The 12,552-nt window shown below is 61.7% G+C and overlaps 1 protein-coding gene across 1 annotated transcript; it reads left to right on the forward strand.

Annotated features, from left to right (window-relative positions):
- The first annotated feature begins 9,430 nt into the window (after positions 1 to 9,430).
- Positions 9,431 to 12,547, forward strand: CCDC188 (coiled-coil domain containing 188). The gene is made up of 9 exons (XM_030815812.1): positions 9,431 to 10,209; positions 10,406 to 10,513; positions 10,597 to 10,701; positions 10,869 to 10,925; positions 11,009 to 11,068; positions 11,173 to 11,237; positions 11,410 to 11,467; positions 11,730 to 11,779; positions 11,854 to 12,547. The coding sequence occupies exons 1-9, from the start codon at positions 9,475 to 9,477 to the stop codon at positions 12,038 to 12,040; spliced, it is 1,425 nt and encodes a 474-aa protein (XP_030671672.1). The 5' UTR covers positions 9,431 to 9,474; the 3' UTR covers positions 12,041 to 12,547.
- The last annotated feature ends 5 nt before the right edge of the window (positions 12,548 to 12,552 follow it).

Raw genomic sequence — 12,552 nt, forward strand, 5'->3', positions numbered from 1 at the left:
ATCCTGGAGATGTTATTTAGAGCCAAGACATCACTTGGGGAAAAAATCAGGTCCGCACTCCACGAGGAACCCCTCTCTATTCCCTGCAGAGCCCTCAGGAGATGGACGAGACTGCTCGGACACCAGGCAAGGAGGGCAGGGATGCAGCCACCCTCACAGCCACCCTCACGGCCCAGGAGTCACGCCTCAGCCCTCATCCCAAAACGCAGACCCTCCCTACCAGAGATGGGCCCATCGGCAGATGGGAAGACTGAGGCCAGAGAGGGCTGAAGGAGCTGGAGGGCTGGAGGAACTGGTGGGCTGGAGGAGCTGGAGGGCTAGAGGAACTGGTGGGCTGGAGGAGCTGGAGGGCTAGAGGAGCTGGAGGGCTGGAGGAGCTGGTGGGCCGGAGGAGCTGGAGGGGCAGAAGAGCTGGTGGGCCGGAGGAGCTGGAGAGCTGGAGGAACTGGTGGGCTGGAGGAGCTGGTGGGCTGGAGGAGCTGGAGGGCTAGAGGAACTGGTGGGCTGGAGGAGCTGGAGGGCTGGAGGAACTGGTGGGCTGGAGGAGCTGGAGGGCTAGAGGAGCTGGTGGGCTAGAGGAGCTGGAGGGCTGGAGGAGCTGGTGGGCCGGGCGGCCCAGCTCCACTTGCCCTGCCTGCCCCCAGCAGACACTGCCCTCCTCTTCGCCCCCAAAGCCCCCAGCCAGCCCAGATCCTCTCCTGAGATCAGTATCATCCAACAGCCTTTTATAAAAAATCGTTTCCTTGATTACCGAGGGTAACAATGAAAACACGTAATTGAATCTCCAAGAAATTACCATTTTTATAACTTGCGCCCAGTTCCCGAGATAAATTAAACGTCTCCCCTGTATGGTGAGCCACTCACTGCGCATCAGCGAGGGACTGATACTGCCCTTTGTCATCGATGCGGGACTTACTAAGAAGAATGCCTCACACTGCCTCCCGGGAGGCTCCTGGCACCTCCAGCTCATGGCCCTCAGTGGGCAGCATTGGCCGGCTGGAGGCACTGGGTGGGTGGCCGGGTGGGCCCCCTCCTGATCACTCCTGGCCTAGTTGCTGGCTAGCTGGGTGGTGGCGTGGGTGGTGGGTGAGAGGACTGGTCAGGGTCTTAGTCCAGGCTCCCAAGAAAATCAGGCCTGCACGCTGGCCAGGCAGCAACAGCTTTCTGAGCAGTGCAACCCTGGAGCCAGAGTAGGGAAAAGCCAGGGAAGCTGGGCAGGAGGAAGGAAGCGGAGATGGCAGAGAGGGAGGATTTACCCACTTGTCCCCAACCTGCTGGCCAAAGCTGATCCCACCCAACTGTGCCGGTGCCCAGAGGACCCATGACATTGCAAGTTCAGGCAGCAGAGTGGCTCTGGGGGAGGCGAGGCCTCACTGAGGCGAAGCACCTCCTGGCACAGGGTCCAGGAGCAGGTGGGGGCAGCAGGGTGGCCACACCCACCCAAGGAGCTGCTGGGTTGGTCAACAGATGGGGTGGGGAGGTGGGGCCAGCTGCTGGGATGGGCTGTCCATCTGTGGGCGGCTGGTAGTGGGTTTCCTGCTGGCAGTTGCTAGCGGCTGGGTTCTCGTGGCTGTTTGGCTGGCTGGGGGCCGTTTGGGTTGTGGGGAAGCAGAAGCCTCCAGCCTGTGGATTCAGTTTCCTGAAAATGTCTGCAGGCTGCACTCAGCAGAGCCAACTTCAAGCAAAGGACCCAAGAGTGACACTATTCTCGTGCAAACCACCACCCACAGTAGCCGGTTGCCTGAGAACCCAGAGCCACCCCCTGGGGAACATCCACGGGTCAGAACCCTGGCAGTGGTGGCGGCACAGCGAGGAGGGGTGCTGTCAGGGGACAGAGGACCTGCTCCCTGAGGATGGGAGAACTGAGGCCCAAAGAGCGGCCTCCCACTTGATCTAGGCGAACTCAGGGTCAAGGGCAACAGGCTGAGGTCACCCAGGAGCCTCAAAGGCTGGCTCTGAAGGTGAGACCTTCTTCTGGGGAGGCAGGTGTCCTCGGGCATCCCCTGGCAGCCAGCACAGAGGACTGGAGTCAGGTGGCCCAGGAGGAACACAGTTCAGGAAGGGGCGGGTACCCACACCCACAACTGTGCTCCTGCCTTCTCTCCCTCGCCTGCCTGGTCCCTGACTTCCCAGGGTCCCCTCTTCCCGCCTCAAGGCCCTGCTGCCCAAGGGCCCGCCTGGAGGCTCCAGTGGGGCTTGAAACCCCCACAATTGGGCAGCAGAGCATGACTTCTCAGCTGTGCTGGGCAGAGGCAAGGGAGGCCCCAGCACCTCTCATCGCAACTCCAACCAACACGGCAATGCGGGGCTGCAGGGGCGGACTGCCTGGGGACAGGGCTGGGCTCAGACCCCAAAGCCCAGGGTTGAGAGAGCCTCTCCTCCACCTTGCAGCCATCCCAGGCCCATTCTCCAGAGCCTGAGGCACCCACCTCCACCTGCTCCCAGCCCCACTCCTACCCAAGCCCCAGATCCCCCATCCAACCAGGATAAAGCCCAGCCTGTAGCCTGGCTCCAAGGAGTAGGCTTGTCAATCCTGAGGGCCTCCAAAAGGGCTCTGTCTCCAGGCCCCGGGGAGGGCAGAGGCCCCAGCCCAGGTCACAAAGGGGCAGAGTGGACGCAGGGCCCCAGAAGGCCAGCGCTGAGATCCCTCCCCTGCCCTGTCCCCAGTAAACCTGTGGTGTGTCCCCTTGAGGCCCTCATGAGAAGAATGAGGCAAGCAGGGTGGAAATGGTGCATTCACTCCAGAGTGTGGCCGTACCCAGCCTCCTGGCCAGCCCTCCGCCCCAGACCAAGGCCCAGGTGGCATCTACCAGGGCAGAGCCAGGGCTAGCCTCCCACCCTCCCCTGCTGTGGGGGCCAAGGCAGCAGTTGGAGGTGGGGGCTCCACCTCCCCAGCCTCCATCATCCCCTCTCAGGTGACTCTCCATGTGGTTTGGTTTGCCTCTTGGAGTCCCTGCAGGGGGCCCCTGCTGACCCTAAGCTGGCCTCCTGCATGCTGGGAACCCGGCCATCCCTCTGGTTCCTGGTTCTTCCTCCAGATGGGCTCTCTCTTAGCTGAGAGCAGTGCCTACACCCGGGCCACTCTCCGTCCACGGCCTCACTGACCCAGGCCACGGCGGCTGCCACACCCTGGTCAGGGGCAATCCTTGGATAGGAGCTGGGACCCCTCCCCCAGCTCCAGCTGCCCACTGACAAGTGGGACAACTTGCGGCCAAGCCGGGGTTGCCCAAAGGCTATTATGCTTGGGAAGGCCCCAAGACAGGAGCCCTGCCCCTTGGGAGGGGTGGCAAACCACCCCGGGACAGTGCTGGGGTGTCTGGGATGATTCGTCTCCATGTGAAACGTGGAATAGACACCCTAGACTCAGCAAGGGAACTCTGGCTACCTGGCAAGCCCCTGCCCTAGGCCCCATGGGAACTTCAGATCCAAGTGGGGAGGGGGCTCCCCCTAGCATTGCCCCTTCCGTGCCAGAGATTTGGCTGGGTGGATTCCTCAGCTGCAGCCCCCGAGAACCACCTGGCCTGCGCTGGGCACTGCTTCTGCAGGGGCATTGTGCCATCTGGTGGTGAAACTGGGAACTGCACCCAGCTCCAGCCGGTACCTGCACATAAGTCCCGGAGACCGAGGGGCAGGCATGGAGGGATTCCGGGGGCCCTGCCGTTCCTCACCTGCCCCTGGTCTCTCCCTCCACCCAGGAGCCTGGTCCTGGGGCACAGAGATAGGCCTCAGGAGCTCACAGCCCAGCACTGTGTTTCCTTCTCCAATGGGCAGCCTAGTCCCCAGCAAGTGCTGGGTGGGCACAGGGCAGCGACGGGGATGGGCAAGGAGTCCTGGCTCTTGGCCCCAGCAAGGACTTTGGAGATGACTTTGGCACTGACCATCAGGCAGTCTGCCACGCTGTCCCCCCAGGCTCCACTGTCCGACTAGAAGGGGTAGGTGGTGGGCAGGGAGTGCCAAGAAGATGGACTGGCCAAACCGGTGGGCTCCTCAGGGGCAGGGCGTCTCTGGGCCTGGGCAGGGGTGGGCATGTTCAGTTCAGCCCCAGTGACCCTGGAGCCAGAGGCCTGGCAGCCCCAGCATGGCCACCTCCTGGGGCCTTGGAGACCTGGACACGCCGGCTGACAGTCATTTCTGGGGCTGCATTGTCCATGAGAGGATTTTTCCTTGACATTCTTATATCTCTCTGATTCTTAAATAAAAAATGTGAGAATCCATGTCCAGAGACTCACCCAGGAAGGAGACAAATGGCCTGCCATTGCCTGCACCCTGGGAGCAGCTTGGCCATGCTGGGGATGGGGCAGACAAAGGATGCGCCCTTACCTCTCTGAGCCTCGTCTCTGACATGGGGAAGCCCCAGGGACAGGGAGGTCGTGGGCCCAGCATCCCCAGCACTCTGCCCTTCCCCCCGATCCTGTTTCCAGGACCCATTTCTCCCAGGTTTTCTGGGACCCCCAACCCTCCACATAGGGCAGCTCTGAGGGCTGGAGAGGGAGCAGATCCCGACAGGCAGCTTGGGTGGGTGTGGGCCAGGAGCCCGGGTTGGGGGGCACAGAGATAGGGTCCTCTGAGGGCTGTGGCTGGCCCAGTGACCCCGAGTTCCATCCATTCAGGGCCTGTTTCCTGGCTTTTGAGATATGCTTGGGAGCAACCAAGCACAGGCGAGGTGGCTCACACCTGTAATCCTAGCATTTTGAGAGGCTAAGGCAGGCAGATCACTTGAGCCAGGAGTTCAAAACCAGCCTGGGTAACATAGCGAGACCCAGTCTCTACAAAAATAAAATAATGAAGAATTATCTGGGCATGGTGGCACATACCTGTGGTCCCCAATACACGGGAGGCTGAGGTGGGAGGATCCCTTGAGCCCAGTTGGAGGCTTCAGTGAGCTGTGATCACACCACTGCACTCCAGCCTGGGCAACAGAGTGAGACTCTTTCTTAATAAAAATAGAAAATAAAATGAGCTTGGGGTATGAACATCAAGTCCGTGGCGGTGCAGACATCAGAACAGCCCCATCTGGCCCCTACGCTGTGCCGCAGCCTGGCTCCAGCAGGAAGGACTTGGATCTCCATGCTGGGCGTCCCAGCCTCTCCTCCTCTTTGTCCTCTCAGCCCATCCCTGGGCAGCGGAGGTGGGGCAAGGGCACAGGGCAGACCCTCTGAACCAGACTCCTCGAGGCCATCTGGACGCCGTGGCAACATGGGCAGGAAACGGCTTCCATGGCAACTGGCGTCCAGGGAGGCGCTGCCTGGCAACGGGGCCATGGCCCCCCCAGCACGCTGCGCTGGCCACACTTTCCGCCCTCGAGGCCGGGAGTTCCGGCTTCCAGCCAGTGCCCCCGCCGCAGCCGCGCCCTGTCCTGCACGACATCCCGGAGCCTGGACCTGAGGCGAACCCCCGTGCCCACCCCAACCCAGGACACGCTTGGCAGGGCGCTTGGCCTTTGTTAATGTATCTGACCCCGTGAGTGGGGGACCCCAGGGCTGGGGATCCAGGGCCCCCACCTGGATCCAAGAGTCTCTCACCTTTTCGGGCTCAGGGCGATTGGCAAGGACCACAGGGAGGGGTGAGCGGGGCTGGGGGAGGAGGGGCTCTATGGCTGACAGAGCAGCAGTATCCTTCCCCGGCACAGGCGGGGAGAGGGGTGGGGGCGTCAGGGAGCTTGGGGTTTCCAGGCCAAGGAGGATGGTGCCCAGGGGCGAGGGTGACGGGAGGACACTGGGCCATCCAGGGTGTCCCAGGCACCCCCTCAGGGCCACTGGGGAATCTCATCTGGGCCTGGGCACCTGTGGTGGGACCTAAGGACCCCGCCCTGCTGTTCACCCAGGAAGCCAGTGTTGTCTTCCTTATTACAGGAGCCACCCGTCTCCGTGAAGACCTCTCCCTCCTCAGATCCTGGCCCCTGTGGGGCACCTAGCAGGCTGGGGACACACAGAGCAGGTGCAGCCCCCGCCCCACTCACTCAGGGACACATAGAGCAGGGGGCAGCCCTGCCCCACTCACTCAGGGACGCAGAGAGCAGGGGGCAGCCCCGCCCCACTCACTCAGGGACACAGAGAGCAGGGGGCAGCCCTGCCCCACTCACTCAGGGACGCAGAGAGCAGGGGGCAGCCCCGCCCCACTCACTCAGGGATGCAGAGAGCAGGGGGCAGCCCTGCCCCACTCACTCAGGGACACAGAGAGCAGGGGGCAGCTCCCACCCCACTCACTCAGGGACGCAGAGAGCAGGGTGCAAACCCCTCCCCTGCTGCTCAGGGCCTCCTCCACCCCACCCCAGGGCCACCTCGCCTCAGGGCTCCTCCAAGAGGCCTTCCTTAGCCCCCATCCCAAGTTGCCCCATGGGGTCTCAGAGCTCAGCACATCCTGAGACCCATGATATTCCAGCAAAGAATGAACAGGGCAGAGGCCAGGGGAGGGTCCTGGAGGCTACCGCCACCCTCTGGCAGCTAAACAACCTCCAGTAGCCAGGGCCAGGTGTCCAGCCACCTCTGCTGGGGAGACCCCACGTGGCACTGAGAACAGGAGAGAGGTCATCGGCAGACAAGATCTTTCGAGACACTTCTTGAGGTGGAGAGCAGAGGCAGGACAGCCTGGCAGGAAGAAGGCAAGTGGCTGGCAAGCAGTGGCCTTGTCACTGGCGTGAGGAGATGTGTGCTGCAAACAAGCATGGCAGGACAGCAGTGGGAGTTGGTACTGTCCCCACTCCAGACCACAGCCCTGCAGCCCGAGACGCCGCCTGGAGGCAGGAGGCCTCCCTTCCAAGACCTGGCTGTCCGGCTTCCTCAAGTTAACAAGGAAAGAGGAGTGCCCGGCAGCTCTGCCTGCCTCCCCTATAAACAGAGATCGAAAAGAAAGAAAAGCCAGACATTTGAGCACTGAGTCTCATGGGAAGCTCCAAGACTAAACAAACAAAAAAGAACCGCAAGACAGAAAATGCAGAAAGCATAAGATTCGCCTCCCTCCAAAGCCACTTTATCCCTAAGAGCAGAACAGAATTCTCTGGAACAAGAAGAGGGGAGCTCGGGGAACGATGGAAATGTCTTGGAAATGAAAAACAGGACTGCTAAAATCCAAAACCAATTTTTTATTATTATTTATTTATTTATTTATTTATTTTAAAACAGAGTCCGGCTCTGTCGCCCAGGCTGGAGTGCAGTGGCGTGATCTCAGTTCACTGCAACCTCCGCCTTCTAGGTTCAAGCCAGTCTCCTGCCTCAGCCTTCCGAGTAGCTGGGATTACATCCGCACACCACCACATCCAGCAAATTTTTGTATTTTTAGTAGAGACGGGGTTTCATCATGTTGGCTAGGCTGGTCTGGAACTCCTGACCTCAAGTATCTACCTGCCTTGGCCTCCCAAAGTTCTGTGACTACAGGCGTGAGCCACTACATCCGGCCCCAAAACCAATTTTTTAAAAAGCAGAGAGAAAGTATTTGTGTTTGGGTTCAGGGAAGTCTATCTACAAGCAACGGTAGAAAGAAGGACTCACGGGATCAATTCAAAAGGCCCAACATTTGACTGACAGGAATTCCAGAACAAGCAGGAAACGAGAAGAAATGCTATCAAAGCAATGCCCCGTCTCAAGGCAGAATGTGCTCATCAAGTGCCCAGCATGGTGAGGAAGGAAAGACCCACAGTTGGTGTGACCCCCAGAGACGCAGGGATCAGAGGGGACCCGGGGAGAAGGCTGGCAGCCTGGCCAGCTCACCACCAAGGACCACGACCGGCCTTCCAGTCCTGTGGGAAAACGCCCTCGGCCCCAATTCTCTCCCCAGCTCGAAGTCCAGCAGGTGTGAGGTCAGGGTAAGATGCTTCTAGGCTTGTGAGGCCTCTCAATGTCTCCTCCCACATCACAGCCCACTCCAAAACTCAGCGGCAAAACCACCATGACAGCCCGGGGCTCGGCGGTACATGGCCAGCAAATTGGCTACTGTATGGGCCGGTTCTCTGGGGGTCTCACTGGGCTTGTCCACCCATCTTTAGGCAGCTGGGGACTGGCTGGAACGACAGAAGCCTCTCCTGACCCATGGCCTCTCATCCTGCAGCCCAGCCCAGGCCTCCTGCAGGGAGGACAGTCCCCAGAGCCAAGCAAGAGAGGTCCAGGCCCAGTGCACAAGTGTCGTGCCAACCTCTGCCCACAGCAGCTTAGGAGCAGCCCATTGGCCAAGTGCATCCGAGGCCGGCCCAGAGCCCAGAGGCGGAGACCAGGACTTGCCTCTTGATGTAGGAGGTAAAGTCACCTTGCAGCGGGGCCAGGACACCGGGAGAGGAGGGAACGGGGCTGTTCCTACCAGCTTTCTCCGAGCCAGCTTTCTGATGGTTGACTGACGGCTGAGGGGTTCAAGAAGGAGGACACGGGCACAGGGACTCAGGGGCAGTGAGGCGCAGCAGGGCCGATGGCGTGAGGAGCACCAGGGAGCAGGAGGGAACGGGCCCCGGGTGTGAATCCGGCCCCACTGTCAGATGAGTGCTGTTCCGCCACCCAAATCCAGTCCCACCGGTAACAGCGTGGCCTTCCGCAAGTGACTAAAGGGCTTCCTGCCTCAGCTTCCCCACCCGTAAAAACAGGATAACAGGCCGGGCACGGTGGCTCACGTCTGTAATCCCAGCACTTTGGGAGGCTGAGATGGGTGGATCACGAGGTCAGGAGATTGAGACCATCCTGGCTAACACGGTGAAACCCCGTCTCTACTAAAAATACAAAAAAATTAGCTGGGCATAGTGACAGGCACCTGTAGTCCCAGCTACTCAGGAGGCTGAGGCAGGAGAATGGCGTGAACCTAGGAGGCAGAGCTTGCAGTGAGCCGAGATTGTGCCACTGCACTCCAGCTTGGGCGACAGAGCAAGACTCCGTCTCAAAAAAAAAAAAACAGAGGACAACAATGGCATGTATTGGATCTGGCACAAAGTAAATATTCAATACATAGCTAGAAAAGAATGTTTTAAAACCTTACAGATACATTAGGTGAAAAGCAAAGCTGGGCTACAAGATGATCTCTTCCGTGTGAACCAGGGGCAGGGGACGGCAGCCCACCTCTAGGAGCTTAAAGAGGAGGCTCCTGGCTGCAGGGACAAGAGATAGAGGTGGGAAAGGCTTGGACGCCGTTTTTATTGTTTGATATTTTTTGAATCCACACTGTGAGTGTGTGTATTATCTGTTTTATAACTAGGCTGGGCACAGTGGCTCACATCCATAATCCCAACACTTTCAGATGCTGAGGTAAGAGGATCGCTTGAGGCCAGGCGTTTGTGACCAGCCTGGGCAACATAGCGACACCCCTATCTCTACAAAAAATTTAAAAATTAGCCGGGCATGGTTGCACACATCTGTAGTCCTAGCTACTTGGGAGGCTGAGGTGGGAGGATTGCCTGAGCCCAGGAGTTGGAGGCTGCAATGAGACATCTCGTGCCACTGCACTCCAGCCTGGGTGACAGAGCAAGGCCCCTTCCCATAAAAAGAAAGAAAGAAAACTTGCATGGTGGGTCAGTGTGGGTCAGAGGCAGTGAGGTCATCAGGCAGGCAGCTTCGGGACCAGGTGGGAGGGGCCCATTGTGACCTCCCTGGCTGCACCCAGGCCTTTGTGACTGTTGCCTGGGGCAGCCTGGGGTCGCCCAGAGCTCTCAATAAGAGGGTGGCAGGTTGGGCCAGGCCAGAGCCTGGACCTGGGGTCAGGAAGGGGTTGCAGGGAGGGATGGAGGGGCTGAAAACCCTGGGCCCCTGTGGCCACCCCCACCCCCAGTGTCCCCCAGCCCCAGCCTCCAGCAGCCATGGAGGAGGCCTGGACCAGCCCTGCCAGGGATTTGTAGAGTGGCCCTGCCTGGGCCCCATCTCCTCTGCTCACTCAGTGCAGTCCCAGAGACCTTTCCCAGTCCCAGGGGCAGGGGGCAGTGGGCCCACGGTGGAGGGCGAGGCTCCCGGGCTCTTTCTGTCCAGCCAGGAGCAGAGAGCGAGAGACACTGAGGGGCCGAGACAAGGAGACCTGGAGTCAGGGCTCGGGTGGGGCTGGCCCCTGCACCCAGGGTCGAACCAGGGGGCTCCCAGGCAGGGGGGATCCATTAGCTCCGGGCCCAGACCCTGCCCATGCCCACCCCTGTTGCGGGAGGGAGGGGCCCTGGCCTCGCCCAGGGCAGCCCTGTCCCAGCTTCAGTGCGGGCTGCTGGGCTCTGCAGAACAGTCCTTCCTGCAGCTAGAGCAGGAGAACCACAGCCTGGTGAGCACCCCATCCACTGCCTGGCGCGCCTGCCCCAGCCCCAGTCCCTGCCCCTGCCCCTGCCCCTGCCCCTGCCCCTGCCCCTGCCCCTGCCCCAGCCCCAGCCCCAGCCCCAGCCCAGCCCCAGCCCCAGCCCCAGCCCCAGCCCCAGGAGCGGCCATGACAGGCAGTCCCCTCTCTCTGACCCCACCCCCAGAAAAGGCAGAACCAGGACCTTCGGGAGCAGCTGGGGGCCCTCCTGGGGCCGGGGCAGCAGTTCCTGCCCCTGTGTCCCGAACACTCAAGCTGCACTCCCCTGGCCTGGGTAAGTACAAGGCCCAGGAACCCCATGCAGCCAACGCCCCTCTAGCCCACAGCCTTGGGGCTGATCTGGGGGCTCTCCCACAGCCCCCCGACCCGGCTGGCACACAGCCCTCGGGGAACAGGGCACCTCTGCAGCTGCTCCGGCGGGAGCTGTGCCAGGGGCAAGAGGCTTTCGTGCAGCAGTCCCAGGTGGGCCTAGGGGAGGGGCCGTGGGGGGAGGAAACTTGGTACAGCACTCCAGGTGGGCCTGGGGGGTTCATTGGGGAGGTCTTCGTGCAGCAGGCCAGTGGGCCCGGCGGGGAGGTACCAGCCACCCTGCTGATGCTGCCCAAGCCCACCCTGGGCCCCACCCTCAGAACGAGCTGCAGCAGATCCGCCTGTGCTTTGAGAGGAAGAAGATGGTCATCACAGAGGTGCCCACCTGGCTGAGGGGGAGGGGTGCTGGGGGCCCACCCAGTGGGTCCTGCTCCTCAGGCGTGACCCCACCTCCCCCTAGGTGGGGGACAGCGTGGCTGAGATGCACATGGCCCTGAACAACCAGGCCACCGGGCTCCTGGTAGGTCCTTACAGGGCAGCACCCAGAAGGACGGGGCCGGGCAGGTGAGAGGCTACGGAGGGCGGGGCGAGGGGCCTGCTGTGCTTACCTCCTCTGGCCCCCAGAACCTCAAGAAGGACATCCGGGGCGTGCTGGACCAGATGGAGAACATCCAGCTGGAGATTCTCAGGTAACACAGGGGCAGGGGCCAGACCAGCTGAGCAAGGTCTCGGAAGGTGTCCTGGTCAGGACAGGGCAGACCCATCCTTGACCGCCCCCCCCACCTCCACAGCACCGAGCCAGGGGGTGGGTGCCAGCCTGGGGGTGGAGGGTGTGGGGTCCTGACAGTGAGGCCTCTGCAGGGAGCGGGCCCAGTGCCGCACTCAAGCCAGGAAGGAGAAGCAGATGGCAAGCATGTCGGTGAGCCCCCCACACCCCACTGTGGGTCTGGAGACCAGCCCCCCACCCAGGGCCCTGCTTGGGCGAGAGGGAGAAATGGGCTCTGGGAGGGCAGTTGCAGGGTGGGGGGCATCTGAAAAGTGGCTGCAGGAGCCTGTCCAGGAGGAGGGGGCCAGGGCTGCAGTGGGGGGACCCCTATCTGAGGAGGGTTTCCCAAAGCCAGGGATCCCCGCCCTCAGCCTGGACTCTCTGGGTGGGCTCTGATCCAGCCCCTCCCCAACAGAAAGGGAGGCCAAAGCTGGGAAGCTCCAAGGGCCTGGCAGGCCAGCTCTGGTAGGTGACTGCACGGCAGAGCCCAGCCCCCAGGCCCCCCACGCGCCCCTGCCCCTGACCACCGCCGCCCGCAGGCTGCTGACCCTGAGGCTGCTGCTGGGCACCCTGCTGGTCTGGACCGCTGCCTACGTGTACGTGGTGAACCCCACACCTTTCGAGGGGCTGGTGCCGCCCCTGCTGAGCCGTGCCACCATCTGGAAGCTCCGGGCCTTGCTGGACCCCTTCCTGCGCCTCGAAGTGGACGGCTTCCTGCCCTTCTAGGCCAGAGGCCCAGCGGCCCCAGTGAGGAGGCCAGGCGACCAGCACGGCCCCGGATGCCCAGTGGCCGTGTCAGCCCCCTGCACATGGCACCACTGTGCACCATCCCTGCCAGGAGCCGCAGAGAAGGGTGGAGGTGGGGTCTGTCCTGAGGGCTGGGCCTGTGGCTGGACATAGAGTCATGACATATGTGACCGGTGAGCATGTCTCTGTGGAAATTGGGGAAGGGACACCCAGGCAAGCCGGCAGCGAGGGTCCATCAGGGTGGAGACCCCAGCCTCAGGGCTGGCTTCCCACCCCACATCCCACCTGCCCTCCAGAAGGCAGCCCCTCTGCACAGGGCTCTGACCCCCAAGGCATCTTAGGAGGCTCTCCACTGAAAGGCAACAGCAGTGAGGACTGGGGGGTCCTCAGGTCTTGCCCGCTGGGCCTGGCTCTCCCGGGGACCTCAGAGGTCAGGTTTTCAGCACTGGACCTGCTGATCCACTGACCTCATGCCCCTCATGCAACTCCCC

This window comes from Nomascus leucogenys, chromosome 7b, assembly GCF_006542625.1.
Source record: "Nomascus leucogenys isolate Asia chromosome 7b, Asia_NLE_v1, whole genome shotgun sequence".
NCBI lineage: Eukaryota > Metazoa > Chordata > Mammalia > Primates > Hylobatidae > Nomascus > Nomascus leucogenys.

What these genes read in the sequence shown, in the direction of transcription:
- CCDC188 (XM_030815812.1), top strand. Translation starts at nt 9,475, where the DNA reads ATGGTGGGTCAGTGTGGGTCAGAGGCAGTGAGGTCATCAGGCAGGCAG. An exon ending in ACCAGGCCACCGGGCTCCTG is followed by an intron (nt 11,069 to 11,172) that starts GTAGGTCCTTAC and finishes TCTGGCCCCCAG; the next exon opens with AACCTCAAGAAGGACATCCG. An exon ending in GGCCTGGCAGGCCAGCTCTG is followed by an intron (nt 11,780 to 11,853) that starts GTAGGTGACTGC and finishes CGCCGCCCGCAG; the next exon opens with GCTGCTGACCCTGAGGCTGC.